The following is a 12720-nucleotide window of genomic DNA, read 5'->3' on the forward strand; positions in this document are numbered from 1 at the left end:
TATTTGCATTTTAAAGTAAAACCAAGATTTCACATATCCCACTAGCAAATACTTATTTTAAAATGTACAAAAAAAAAAAAAAAAAAAAGCTTTAATGAAAAAAATTGTTGCTTTAAGTGTTTTGGTTTTTGGACTAGAAACAAAGCATATTTTTGCATTCATTTAATTCATTTAGACCCTCCAGAAGACTTTCAAAGAGAGCCATTCAAACCATCTTCATCTCACGATATTTTGTTTTTGCAAGTAATCGCTACATCAGATATTACAAATATCTTCGAGTGTTGAGCATTCATTAGTCTGTGGGGAGAAAAAAAAAAATGTGTCAGCTGGTGCAGGACCAGATCCTGCAGAACAGTCTGCCTGAGGGTAGCAGAGAAAGGTCCATGGCCCAAGTGGCTGATGACTCTCGACTTTACTCAAGCACTATTTAAAAAATGTAAATGTCCTGGGAGGCAAGCTCAAACTACCTACAGTACCAAGTCATATTGTGTTTCCTCATCCATGTTGACAAACTTGACACTGCCTTTTGTTGAAATAGTTGAAACTGTAATGATCTGCTCAGAACTTGCAGGTGAGCTTTTGTCACATTCACATGAATGGAAGTCTATAGGGTTAAAAAAGTAAAGTGTGACCGCAGCTTTAAGAGGTAGCAAGCAGAGCAAGTTACTACTGATCAAGTTAAAAAAAAATTTAAAAAAATAACCAAGCTCAAGCTTCTCCCTTTGTTCCAGTTTTACATCCAAGATAATACCATAATGCCTTTTTGGAAATGGGCTTTCTGCCAGTTTTACAAGGGTAAATATAAGCCTATCTAGTACTAGAGACTATTTTCAACAGTTATGCACAACGTGATGCCCCAAAATGAGACCATATAGACTTCAGAATGAACGTTTTATTTTCACTCCACTTCATTTTTAGAGTGGCTAATGGATTAAAATAGAAATTGAGCATGTGCTGATAGTCTTGCATTCACCTTACCCATTACCCAGATGATAAACAGATCCGTTCCATTGATAAACAACTTTAAAATCAAGCTAGATTAGCGTAAACCTCTGGATCTTGACAAACGCAACATGACAGCAGATTCATTTAAAATCTTTTATTTCTTAAACCCACACACGCATGATCATGAACAGGGGGATTTGTACGTGGTCTCAAATTTATCATCTGAAAGAGAAAGACAAGAGCATGATCACCCTCTACAGGAAATTCAGATCAAACAAGTCAAATGGTAAGACATACTTCTCTGGTAATAGTCATAGATATTGATGACCGCTGGCTTGAGATTCTGCACTGCAACAGTCTGTGTCAGCTGTATACTGAAGGTCACTGGAACACCTTTGGGAACCTGCAGACAGAAGCAAGGAGTACTGGGTTACTCTTCAGAAAATTATAGACTGCATCTGAAGGGTTTAACTTCCTTCGGAAGGGCGGAAATAAAGTTGCCAAGACAAGGAACCTATAAATGCTTTGGGTTTCAAACAAGCTACACAAATGTCATTTCACCAACTGAAAGCTCTTCTTGCATTTACGATGGGTTACATAGAAACAACAGCCTCACCTCTTGTAGATAGACAAGGACATGGTCACCATTAGAATCAACCCTCTGCACTAATGGAGCAAAATTAGGTGGGGATCCAAGCTGAGGGGAGGGGGAGAGAAAAAAAAAATATATCACTAAGCAAGCAGTTTCAAAAGGTCCCAAAGTCACCCTTAAATTATACTAACCAGTGAGGTGTCTGCAGTGAATCCTGACAAAACCTTGATGTCCACCAGAACCATGTTAGTAGCTGGCTTTCGACCATTGTATCTGGGGTGGGGAGAGAAGAAAAAATGCAAATTAGCATTTCAGATCTGATGATTTGAACACCCAACAAAAGTTAAATTTACCAAGCAAAACCGCAAAAGGACAGAAAATTAGGCACGTGTGGTGGTTGACTCTACTAGCTAACCAAACATTAATACGGAAATTTAGGCACTTAAGCAACAGTCAACTTAATATTTTTTTTTTTTTTTAATTCACAAGCAATATTTACTTGACTGTGAAGGTCAACATCAGATTGACTGGTGCAGCCTGGCAGTCCCCGGTCACCTTTGCAACAACACTCAAGGTTCTGGCAACTGTAACCGGAGTTGGGATGTTGTAGAAACAGGCAACCTGCAAGATCAAAACAAGGCAATGAGTTGTCAGGAGAAACAAACTCACATTAGGTGAACATACAGACCTGCACAGAAGCACAGGCAGATCCCCTTGCTACAACACTATATGTGCCAGGGAAGTCGTTCAGTGAATTTCTCTGGTACAGCAGGCGGTTGTTGGGAGTCACAGCAAAGTTGAAAACGTCTCCTGCTGGCACTGAGGACTGAACTGTAACTGTGCTGGAGCCTCCAGGGGTGAACGCTTGAGCAGCATACAGAGCCAAGGCCTGAAGAGCCACCACAGTGTCCTAGGAGTAAAGAAAAAAAAATAATAATTTGCCAAACTCAAAGTATTCCAAGCAGTTCCAAAACACTAGAATCCAAACAGTGAACGCAAAAGGCAGTATAGAAGTAGAACCTTTACTTGATAATTATCTTTCCAGTACACATGGTACCTTCTGATTAGGCACTTATGTTAATGTTAGCAACACATCATAACTGAACTCACTTGAGTGGAGGAGAAACCACCATAGGGATTCTGCTGGGCCACAATCCAGCTGACAATGCGGTTAGCATAGCCCAGATTAGCAGTGGTCACAGGCTGTACAGTGAGAACCGCTAACAGCACATATGCACTGATCTCCACTGCCAGAGTATCCCCAGATGTAGTCTGAGACCAGTGCAGAGTAGTACCTAAACACAAGGGGGTGTTCTTGGTTTGTTTATAAAAGCCACTCAAGTTCAGCAAATAGATGTCTAATATTCACCTTCAGAAATGGCAGTGTTTCTCAAGGAATTTAAAAGCTGCGCTCGAGTGCTGGTCTCTCCAGCCAGACTGAAGGTGTAGGCCAGCAGAGCAGTGACATAGGCGTTTCCCAGATTCCCAACAAGAGGCCTCAAAAACGACAGAGCCTTCATAATGACAGGATCCTGGAACAAAGAGCCACAAGTACTACAAAACTACTGATGATATATACGTATCCAAAGACACACTTAAGTTTGTGGATAATTTTTACCGTGGCAGGGACGCCTATTTCAAGCAGTGATGCAACAATGTAGCCTGTCATGGTCACGTTATCACCAACTCCACCCTACAAAACAGCAAACACCATCAGGATCTCAGCTTTATCAAAGTCTCAGCTTTATAATAGCAGGTTTGAAGAATGTGACATACCTTCATGTCATTGTGGTACAGAGTGCCCTGCTGCACGAAACAGCCATCTGAACCCTGCGTGCCAATCAACCAGTCCTTTGCACCCTTAAGAACATTGGGATCAATGTAGGTGAAGCTCCTTGCTAGACCAAAAGTCCTCATGACAAAGGCAGTCAACCTGAATACAGAGCAAGTTCAGTTATACAACATCTAAAAATCACCAAGACTTGACCTGCAGGACACGCACCATGTATTGGATGCATCATAACCAAAAGTGCTGAATGAACCATCACTGTGCCTGTAGTTCAGCTCTCCTTGATATCCTGTTCCAGACAAACAAAATGAATGCACAAGTGAAGAAAAACAGAAAACCTCTAAAGCCCACCAAGCAGTATGTCTGAGAAAGCCTAAACCAGCAATGACAAAGTTTAGTCCTGGAGGGCCGGTGTCCTGCAGAGTGTAGCTCAAACTCATTCAACTCAACTGCTTGAACAAGCTCTTGTTCATAAAATAAGTCTTGGCGTTTCAGTTGGATCTAAACTCAACAAGTCACCAGTCCTCCAGTACAGAGTTTGGCCTCCCCTGGTCTAAATCCTGAGACTTTAATCATACCAGTCAGAAGATAACTCGTTGCAGTGTCTTGGATGGCTGGGGTGAGCTGTGCAGTTACTGTCAGATACCGTAGGATGTAAACATTGGGAGCGAGAATGATCATGTTCTGTTCTCCACAGCCAGAAGGCATCTGTAGCAAATTGGCCAGGTTGTTCAGTGCACGACCCATGATGTCCCCTATGAGGGGAAGGGAAAAAAAAAAAAAAAAAAAAAAAAAAAAGTCATTTACCCCATTTCATGATCAAATTACTCAAACATACAAGCGGTCACTACACCTGAACAATTTAAGCATACAGCATGTGAAGCACAGTGCATTCCACTTAGTTCAATCTCATGGTTTAAAGTGTTTTTGGATAAGCATTCTAAGTTTAACAACCTAATTGACCTTTTGGTGCATAGGTCACTTAGAAACCTAATTTATCAGATTGAATTCAACAAACTTGGCAGACTAGTGATTGCTACAAGCTTGCTGTGCAGCCCTATGGTGTTGTCTTCAAGGAATCACTTTACCAATGACTGATACAGAGCAGCTGGCTGATCCCTGGATGACATTTGTAGGAAGTGTGATCTTCACGCTCTCTGAAAGCACGCTTCCTGTAAACCAAACAACAAAATCAGCAGACAGCTCTAGGAGCAAGCAATTTAGAATAAAATTCTTAAGTTGAACAAACCCTTTGGACAGAGTAACCAACTCCGTGTGAAGGTCCTTTCCACTCCTTCAGCCTAGAGGAAGGAATCAGTTTAAATAAAATAAATAAAAACTAATGTCAAACCTTAGAACAGTTACTAACCAGAACCCGCAGACTTCGAGTGACTATGTCAATGCGTCCTCTTGATAGTACTGTCACATCCTGATCGCCGCACAATTCCTGGGATGGACTGGCCTCAGCACTAATGGTCACGTTTACGGTTCCTACAAATTTCAGCAATCAATTGAAGACCCTCACATGCTCATTTATATATGCACACACACTAATGAATAAACAAACCAATAACAGAAGCAGTTAAAGCCCATTTGATGGTTTTTCTCCAATTGGTAGAGAGAGTAGATGAAGACTGATCATTGATGGGTGTTAGAGTGTAGTTGGAGGACGGTGTTGGAGTCACTTGAATCTGATAAAGAATAGCAGCATTAGTGGACATTGAGTGGAGACATGCATATGTGGATCCATTAACAAGTGAACCCAGACCTTGAGGCATTGCAACAGATAGTTGAAGACTGTGGCCACTAGCTCAAAAGCCTCCCCACGGATAATGGAGTAAGGCAGGGTGAGCTCTAGGAAGAAGGGCTGGAAGGAAGTCAGAGCTGGTGGAGCCAGACCAAAACCATTGGAGGAGAGACAAAAGGCCTCAGTGTCCCATGTGGTGATCGTATCAGGAACTGTGAGAGGAACTGATGTGGACCCAGAGTCTCTGTGGAAAAATAAATAATTAGTAAATACACTAAATCCCCTTTTTTTTTTTAAATAAAAACAAAGAGGTTCACTAACCCCACAAGAGCGAGTTGCCAGATCCAGGTTTCTGGAAAGTAGGTCCTGATGGTCACATCAACAGAGGAACCTCTAGTTCCTCCAATTTCTGCTGTTGCTAAAGGAGCTGGAGCCATTTCAGCCATAGCAAAACCAGTACCTCGAAAAGGAAATACTAAGAGAAAAAAGCTCATAAAACTAAGTACAAGAAAATTGCAGCAAACCATTGAAGAAAAAAAATAAATAAATAATAATAATAATAATAATAATCTCCATTAGTGGTTGCACTTGGCAATAAAGTTACTTTAAGCAAACAAATACCCCCATGGAAGTTGCGATAGTAAAGCAGGTCTTTGAACTTCAGGCACTCAGGCTCTCGAACTGGCAGATTTGTTGCAATCTTCATCCCCACACTCTGTTTCATGGGATAAATATACAATCTCAGGGTGAAAGGGTTTAGAAGACAATAAAAATAAATAAAAAATTAGTTTACCTTGAAGGCGTTATAAGCTTGATCTGTTGGAACAGCTCGACGGGGTCGAACATTTAGGCAGTCTTGTTGATCTTCAGCACCGTATGGATAATCAGATAGAGATTGCAGTGGGAGCATGTTAAACACCTAAAGGGAGGGAAAACATGATCTAAAAGGATCCTTTAAACTACCAAAAAGTTTGGAGGATCTACCCAGAAAATGACATTTGTAGTTTTTACTAAAGTGAATAATGTGATGGTGGTACTGTAGATCACTTAATGAAGGCCAGGGTATTCAAATAGGTTGACCAATTCCTGCATCTTAGGTAACGTATCTTTGGAGTCAACTACAGCTTTGCTTTGACAAGCAGATGGTTCATGGAAATGCTCACTTTAACCCCATTTAAAATCTTTTAATTTTAAGTGTTACGTGTAGGGATTGGCACAGTACAGCCATTTCTAATGCATACCGTGCCATTGATTGATTAAAGCTAATCTTAGAATCTATTTATAGAGAAAAAAAAAAGAATCCATTTCTAAACTATAATTGATTAGTTACCGCCTCTGCGCTCAGACGTCCTCCTGACTGCATGATCAGAACACTCTGATCTATAGCACTGAGACCACACAGAGATCCGGCTTGAGCAGAGACGGTCAAAATATTTCCCTCACCAGGAACCGCTGTAGCAGGAGAGAACTGCAGAGAAACCTGCAAACAGACAAGCTCAATGAAAGACATGTCACACTCCCCACAAGACATGTCACACTCCCCACAAGACAACTAGATTTACAGATACCTGGTTTGAGAAACACTTCTCAGTGTCAAACGATGCACTACCGGTCACTACAGTCTGACTGGGCAGAACACTGTACACCAGAATCTGAACCATCGGAGCCATATTAGCAAGAACTGAGAGATCAAACGTCACCGTGCCTTTCGTGAGGGTATTAGAAGCCCGAGCTTGAACGGTTTTAAACCCATGGAGAACGATCACTCCTCTGGACATGACCTGACAACAGACAGCTGGATTAGTACCAAACAAATATGGTCAAACAACAGGAAACAGTTAATTTACCATATAGATGATGTCAGCACTGTAGTCGCCAGTCTCTCCAACAAATAAATACTTGACAGTCACTGAATAAGTGGTGCCACACTTCAGCGGCTGCTCAAGCTTCACTATAGACAGATCACTAAAGGTTGGGGTGTCAGGATCAGTTTGGGAAAGCTGAACCACCTGTGAATCTGTAGTGAAGTATGGCGAATAGTAACTGAAATAAGACTGTGGAGTTGCACTTGCCTGAGGAAATAAGATAAAATTACATAAGCATTGCTTTCAAGAGCAAGTAGCATTGGTTCAAAATTAGTGAGAAGTCATACCACAAGATTCAGATCAGCTTGAGGAAAACTAGTCGTGTCAAGGGAGAACTTGGCAAATCCATTCTGGTTCGTGGTCAAATTGAACAGCAGTTTGTTGGGCCATATGCTGCTGTCCAGGAGATACACGGCCTTGCTATAGATTGGGTTCCCATTGAAATCAGACACGGAGATCTGTTTGGGGAAACAAACATTAAGGGAAACCCAACAAATGGACTCCTGCAACAAGTGATGAATCTGAACTTGCCTTGCCATTCACCGTTGACCCATAATTATAGAACTTTGGGAGATCCACAAATGTGAACTTGCCAACTTCAAATGTAATTGACACGGTTGTGGATTTTGACATGACAACACCTGAAAAAAAAAAAAAAAAATTATATATGCACACCACACACCACACACACACACACACACACACACACACACACACACACACACACACACCTGTTCCCTCCTCAGTGAGGTTGACATTAACAACGAAGGAATTTTGCAGGTTACTCTCAGAACTGGTTCCAAAAAACGATGATGTACTGAGTGTTAGAGAGGCACAGCCAGTGTTGTTCGTCTGGTTAGAGGGGAGAGAAAAAGAAAGATTTCAGCCGATCAGGCAGAGATTTAAAATAATCTGGGCTCATCTCCAAAATGCTTCCGATCTTAAAGATCACGTGACAAATATTTCATAACCATCTTAGATTCACAAAGGAAGATTGCTGAAAACCTTTGTAAAATTAGCAAAAACTAAATGTTTAGGACTGATGCTAATTGCTTAAATTCAGAAGTTACACCTAAGACCAATTACCAAACAACGTCACAGGTCCCTGGTTGTATTTACATTTAAAAAAAAAAAAAAAAAAAAAAAAAAAAGGCTGCAATAAACATGGTGTTTTGTGGAAGGATGCCAAACTCTAAAGTGCAAAAATAGAGAACTAACTTTTACCATGCACACCACTGATTTTAATACAAACGTCTTTGGCTAAAAAAGGGAGCTGAACGAAGGGATGACCCATTTAAAAAAAAAAAAAAAAAAAAAAAAAAAAAAAAAAGCTGGACTCTGCAGTTCTCATGTTTTATCAGGTAAGTTCATGCTATGCTGAATTATAAACATTACTTTTTGATTGCGGAAACAATCTCCGCAAAAACAGCATTCAGTGTCTGCAGTTTAACCATGTAACCAAGAATGAAATGAACATGCAAGCTGAGGTAAAGTTGGTTTAAAATGCACATTCATTCAGTGAAAAATTGAGACACTCGCTATAGTTAACCACGGCACTTTGAACATTTGTTCTGAAACCTGCAAGTGACAAAGGGTCACGAAACACCAAAACACATTTGAGCTGTTGACAGTCGTATATGTGTCCCACACTGCTAAAAACACTATTAGGACACCTATATTTCACAAAAGTGTAAATTAGTTGTTTTTGCGTTATTTCAAGCAAATTCGTACTTCCGGTTTGAAACAAATTTGAAGCTGCGTCACGGTCATGACATAATAGCGTTGTATTCCAGTGTGCAGACTGGACGTCTGTGCCAGAGTGCGTCTTATTACGTCTTACAGTGTGCTGCATTAATGCATGAGTAAAGCTTGGTTCAAACCAATCAGCGCGCTCTATTGTGCAACTTCATTAATATTCATTACTGTCTGTTTAGACTACAGACGCCACGTTGTGTTGGCAAAACAAGCGTGAAGTGTTGCTTTTATAGTTTGCTGCAGTTCAGTTTTGTTTTCATTTTCTCTCTGTGAGATCTCAGAGTCACGTGTGGATTAACAGTGTACGCGACGCGCGACAACAATAACTTGCGTGTCTAAGCAGGATTATTTTCCTGAGAGCTGTTCTCATCTGCAAACGCTGAGATCCGGATTCGCTTGAAGTCTTCTCTTCATAAAGACGCAGCTCTAGTTGCTGGTGATTGTCCTGTCTCTACAGATTTGGTAAGTGAGCGACCAGCGCTGTTTATTCAGTTTGTTCGTATCACACCACAACCAAACTTTGACCTCGTGTAGGGTTTTCACTGCATTTTGTGACCAGAATAACACACGCGGCTTTCTGGCGCTACCTGCAGAGTACATCCAAGTTTCAGGGAAATGCTGAGGGCTTTTTTCTCTCATTCGCCGTGCGGTATCAAACATTGCATGAAAAATCACACGCTTAGAGCAGATCCTCGAGTCAAATATCTCGTTTATCGTGAGGGGCATGAATGAATTCCCTGAATGAAAGAGCCAAACTGCAGTTAAAGTCCACCATTTAATAATTTGGCAAATAATTCAACTACAGATGTCCATGTAGGTTAAACACCATCACTTTCTCCTGTGTGAGTATTTTGACTGAAACTCGCGCGTTCCCAAATAGACACTCCCACACCATCCCACTTTAGTTCCTCCGACACTCCCCCCTAAACGGAGCTGGACACGCCCACTTTTCTGACTTTTTCCCGAAGTAGAGGTGTGAAAACAGCCTTGTACAGTTCTGTTGTTTTTGGCTTGACAGAATCATAGTTTTTAGCACTACAAAAGTGTTGAATCTGGTAATCAGAGCATCATTTATTGCACATGACCACTCAGAACATTGTTTGCATCTAAATACTTGTAGGCCTTTAACTTCTCTCGTTAAATCACTTTGAGCTTCTTTGAGATTGTATATTTGGGGCTGGATGCTTGGTCATTTCGTCTTAGCACCCTCCCAATGGATATTGGATATCGCAAATGGACCGGTCAGACAAAACGCAGCTCACTTTAACGTTAATTTTGCTGAGTCACTGGGTGACGAGCTGTTATATAACGCTGAAAGCATTATGTAAAGAATTTATTATAATAATATGTAATTAATATATAATTTCTAAGACAACAAACTCTGTACTGCATCAGATGTCATTCGCTTACAGTAAGTGTTTGCGCTTCAGTTTTTTTTTTTATGCCACCTCCCCGTGCATGCATCCTGAAGGTTTGTAAACATGGTAATTTGTCTATAAAATCCAGGTTTATAAAAACAGGCCCTACGCTGTATAAAAGATCTTACCCTCATGGATTTATTCAGACAAATGCTGGTCACTTTAGTATCCTGAATGAAGGCAAGAGGCTGACGGCACACTTGCACTAGCACTTGACCAGGTACAGGCTGCCCAAATGTGTACCTGAGAAACATTAAAGATCAAGAACAGACCATCCACAAGACGACAAACACACAGCAAGAAAACTAAAGGCTTCACTCACTTTCCACAAGCCTCAACTTTCAGTCCCGCATCTGCAACACTATAGATCTGCAGAGTGTTTACGGTCACATCAAACTTGGGTAACACTAAACAAGAAAGAGCTGTAAGATCCCAGAAAGGCTGATGTACAATTAGGGATGATATTAATAGGCGTACCGTATTGTTTCACATCAAAATTCTGGGAGATGATTCGGTCACCAATATAAGCCCTCAGTGTGTACGTCCCAACCTGAGCTTCTGGGATCAAAACATGAGAAAGCTCCAAAATCCAGTTCACAGAGGAAACATTTGTCCACTGATTTATCCGGATATTACGAAAGTCCTAATGAAAAAAAAGGTTAAGCTCAGTCAAAAGTACAATGAAACATCCAGAAGCAGTGTTGTCAAGAGAAGCAGCAAACAAGTTCCTACCTCCAACACCACCAGATTGTACTGCAAGACAGAGCTAGAATTAGACATTCAGTCACAGATTTTAAAGTTGAGAAAAGCAACTACACACAGCCTTACCATTTGGTCAAGAGGCACAAGTTTATCACTCATGGTGACGACTCTGAAATTCACTGCAGAAGTGAGAATAACAGCACTTTTACACTGGGCAGTTAATCATGATCGGATTCACATGTTAAGACAATTTAAAATCATGTATCCCCCTAACTTTATAGTTTGGAGAAGATGCAATTAAACTTGATATTGGGGAGAATTCTGTTATTTAACAGTACACTTGGATGTGGTAAATGTCAAACTGTACAGGATCAACTACTTAAACATTACAAACCTTGAATTTGTAAATAAAGTGAACTGCTTGAAGAAACAAAATTGAGAATCTATTCTTTACAAACCTGCTTAAATTCATTAAAGACGAAGGGGGGGGGGAGATTCCTACTATGGGGTCAATGGAAACCAAACACTACAAATCTCGTTTGACAGAAGGGAACTCTTTTTAGAAACACTTGAGAGAAAGACAGGATTTGCCTTAAGGTACTTTACAATATTTGAGTTTCTTATTGGGAGTTCTGCTCTAATACTTGTCAGTCACCTGTCTGTCCTGGATTGTAGAGCGGTTTGTCTGTCTGGATGAAGGTCAGAGGCAGGTAAGACCTGAACATCACTTTACGCTCTTCAGTCATTGTAATGGACGGTCCCTGAACGACCACCCTCACCGTCTGCACTGAATCTCCATTTACTTGAGGAGCCTGTAGAGAAACACAGTAAGGCAGATAATTCACATTAAAGTCAGCTTTCCTCAATTTAAAAACAAATCCCATCGTTCTTCTGTTGAACACAAGCAAAGGTATTCTGAAGAGTGGAGTAAAGCAGACATTGGCATCCAAGATAGAAGGTCAATGACACCGCACACCACATCTTTGTGTTCAACAGAAGAAACAAGACAGGATTTTATTTTTGGGTGAACCCTTCTGCTGGTTCGGTGAATGCTGAAGTATCACAGACCTGGAAATTAAAGCAGCGATGAAGCTTCCTCTGGGACGTCTGCTGCACAAGTTGAGTTTCTGTGTTTTTGTCATCGACCAGAGAAATGGTCATTGTGAGACTCCCTTCATGTTTCAGAAGACTAACACACAGTTTAGCATCAGAGCCAGACTCGATCAGTGAAGGAAACGTCACCATGAAGATCCTGCAGAAAAATAGACACGTTGGGTTTACAGCTAAAATGTTAAACTAGGGTCTACAATTAATTTACATTTGACAGATTTTTCTGTCAGTTCTATAGTAAAACCAATACACCAAATACAACTTTAATATAATTTGAAACCAAAATGTTACTCACTCAAAGTAGCATTGAACTTAAACTCACATCAACATTACACAATTTAAAGTGCACTAAAGGGGTGAAGATTAAAATGAATTTGGAATCTCATCTATGGCCAATGTGGGACAAATGGTTAGAGTTTAAGGCTAGTTAATAATACTTACGGCCCATTAACAATGACTGGTTCATCAATAATGACTGGTCTAGGAATGATTGGTCTAAAGATCGGCTTTTCAATAATGACTGGTCTATCAATGACCGGCCTATCAATGACCGGTCCCGGATCACTTGGGTCATCAATGTGAATGGGTTCAAAACGCCTGATACCATCAACAAAACAAAAGAGGGCTGGAATGAGCCACTTCCAAACACTGGTCCCCATCACAGCCATGTAGAGCAATCATCTATAGTGTCACCCTGCACAATGTTTACTACAATCAACAAATCGTGAACTCAACAGAGCTCCAACTAACCTAAAGGAAACTCAACACTGCACGTTTATAGACTCCACTAATGAGAC

At 40.7% G+C, this 12720-nt stretch overlaps 1 protein-coding gene across 2 annotated transcripts; it reads right to left on the bottom strand.

Moving 5' to 3' along the window:
* Positions 1–1084: 1084 nt before the first annotated feature.
* Positions 1085–12674, bottom strand: a2m3h (alpha-2-macroglobulin 3, member h). Of its 2 annotated transcripts, none has more exons than XM_073943804.1 (34): positions 12475–12674; positions 11882–12065; positions 11469–11625; positions 10940–10992; positions 10844–10864; positions 10589–10754; positions 10434–10518; positions 10240–10354; positions 7670–7790; positions 7470–7579; positions 7226–7396; positions 6921–7145; positions 6642–6854; positions 6404–6553; positions 5867–5992; positions 5695–5788; positions 5395–5548; positions 5095–5317; positions 4894–5017; positions 4696–4817; positions 4576–4627; positions 4415–4498; positions 3905–4081; positions 3540–3615; positions 3314–3470; positions 3156–3230; positions 2907–3069; positions 2648–2832; positions 2226–2447; positions 2037–2158; positions 1729–1810; positions 1562–1642; positions 1243–1348; positions 1085–1167 (listed from the first exon to the last, which is right to left on the bottom strand). In XM_073943804.1, exons 1-34 carry the CDS (start codon positions 12528–12530, stop codon positions 1127–1129), a joined length of 4293 nt encoding a protein of 1430 aa, XP_073799905.1. In that variant the 5' UTR covers positions 12531–12674; the 3' UTR covers positions 1085–1126. The 2 variants fall into 2 exon arrangements, with proteins under 2 accessions (XP_073799905.1, XP_073799904.1); XM_073943803.1 differs by having other exon boundaries at positions 12365–12674.
* Positions 12675–12720: the final 46 nt, after the last annotated feature.

Source organism: Danio rerio, chromosome 3 (assembly GCF_049306965.1).
Source record: "Danio rerio strain Tuebingen ecotype United States chromosome 3, GRCz12tu, whole genome shotgun sequence".
Taxonomy (NCBI): Eukaryota; Metazoa; Chordata; class Actinopteri; order Cypriniformes; family Danionidae; genus Danio; species Danio rerio.

Bases quoted from the DNA above. Each gene is read 5' to 3' on its own strand.
- a2m3h (XM_073943803.1), bottom strand. From the start codon at position 12,591: ATGGCTGTGATGGGGACCAGTGTTTGGAAGTGGCTCATTCCAGCCCTC. The intron at 12,066-12,364 runs GTAAGTATTATT...ATTTTTCTGCAG, and splicing joins CCAGTCATTGTTAATGGGCC to GATCTTCATGGTGACGTTTC. The intron at 5,789-5,866 runs GTAAACTAATTT...CCCATGAAACAG, and splicing joins AAGCTTATAACGCCTTCAAG to AGTGTGGGGATGAAGATTGC.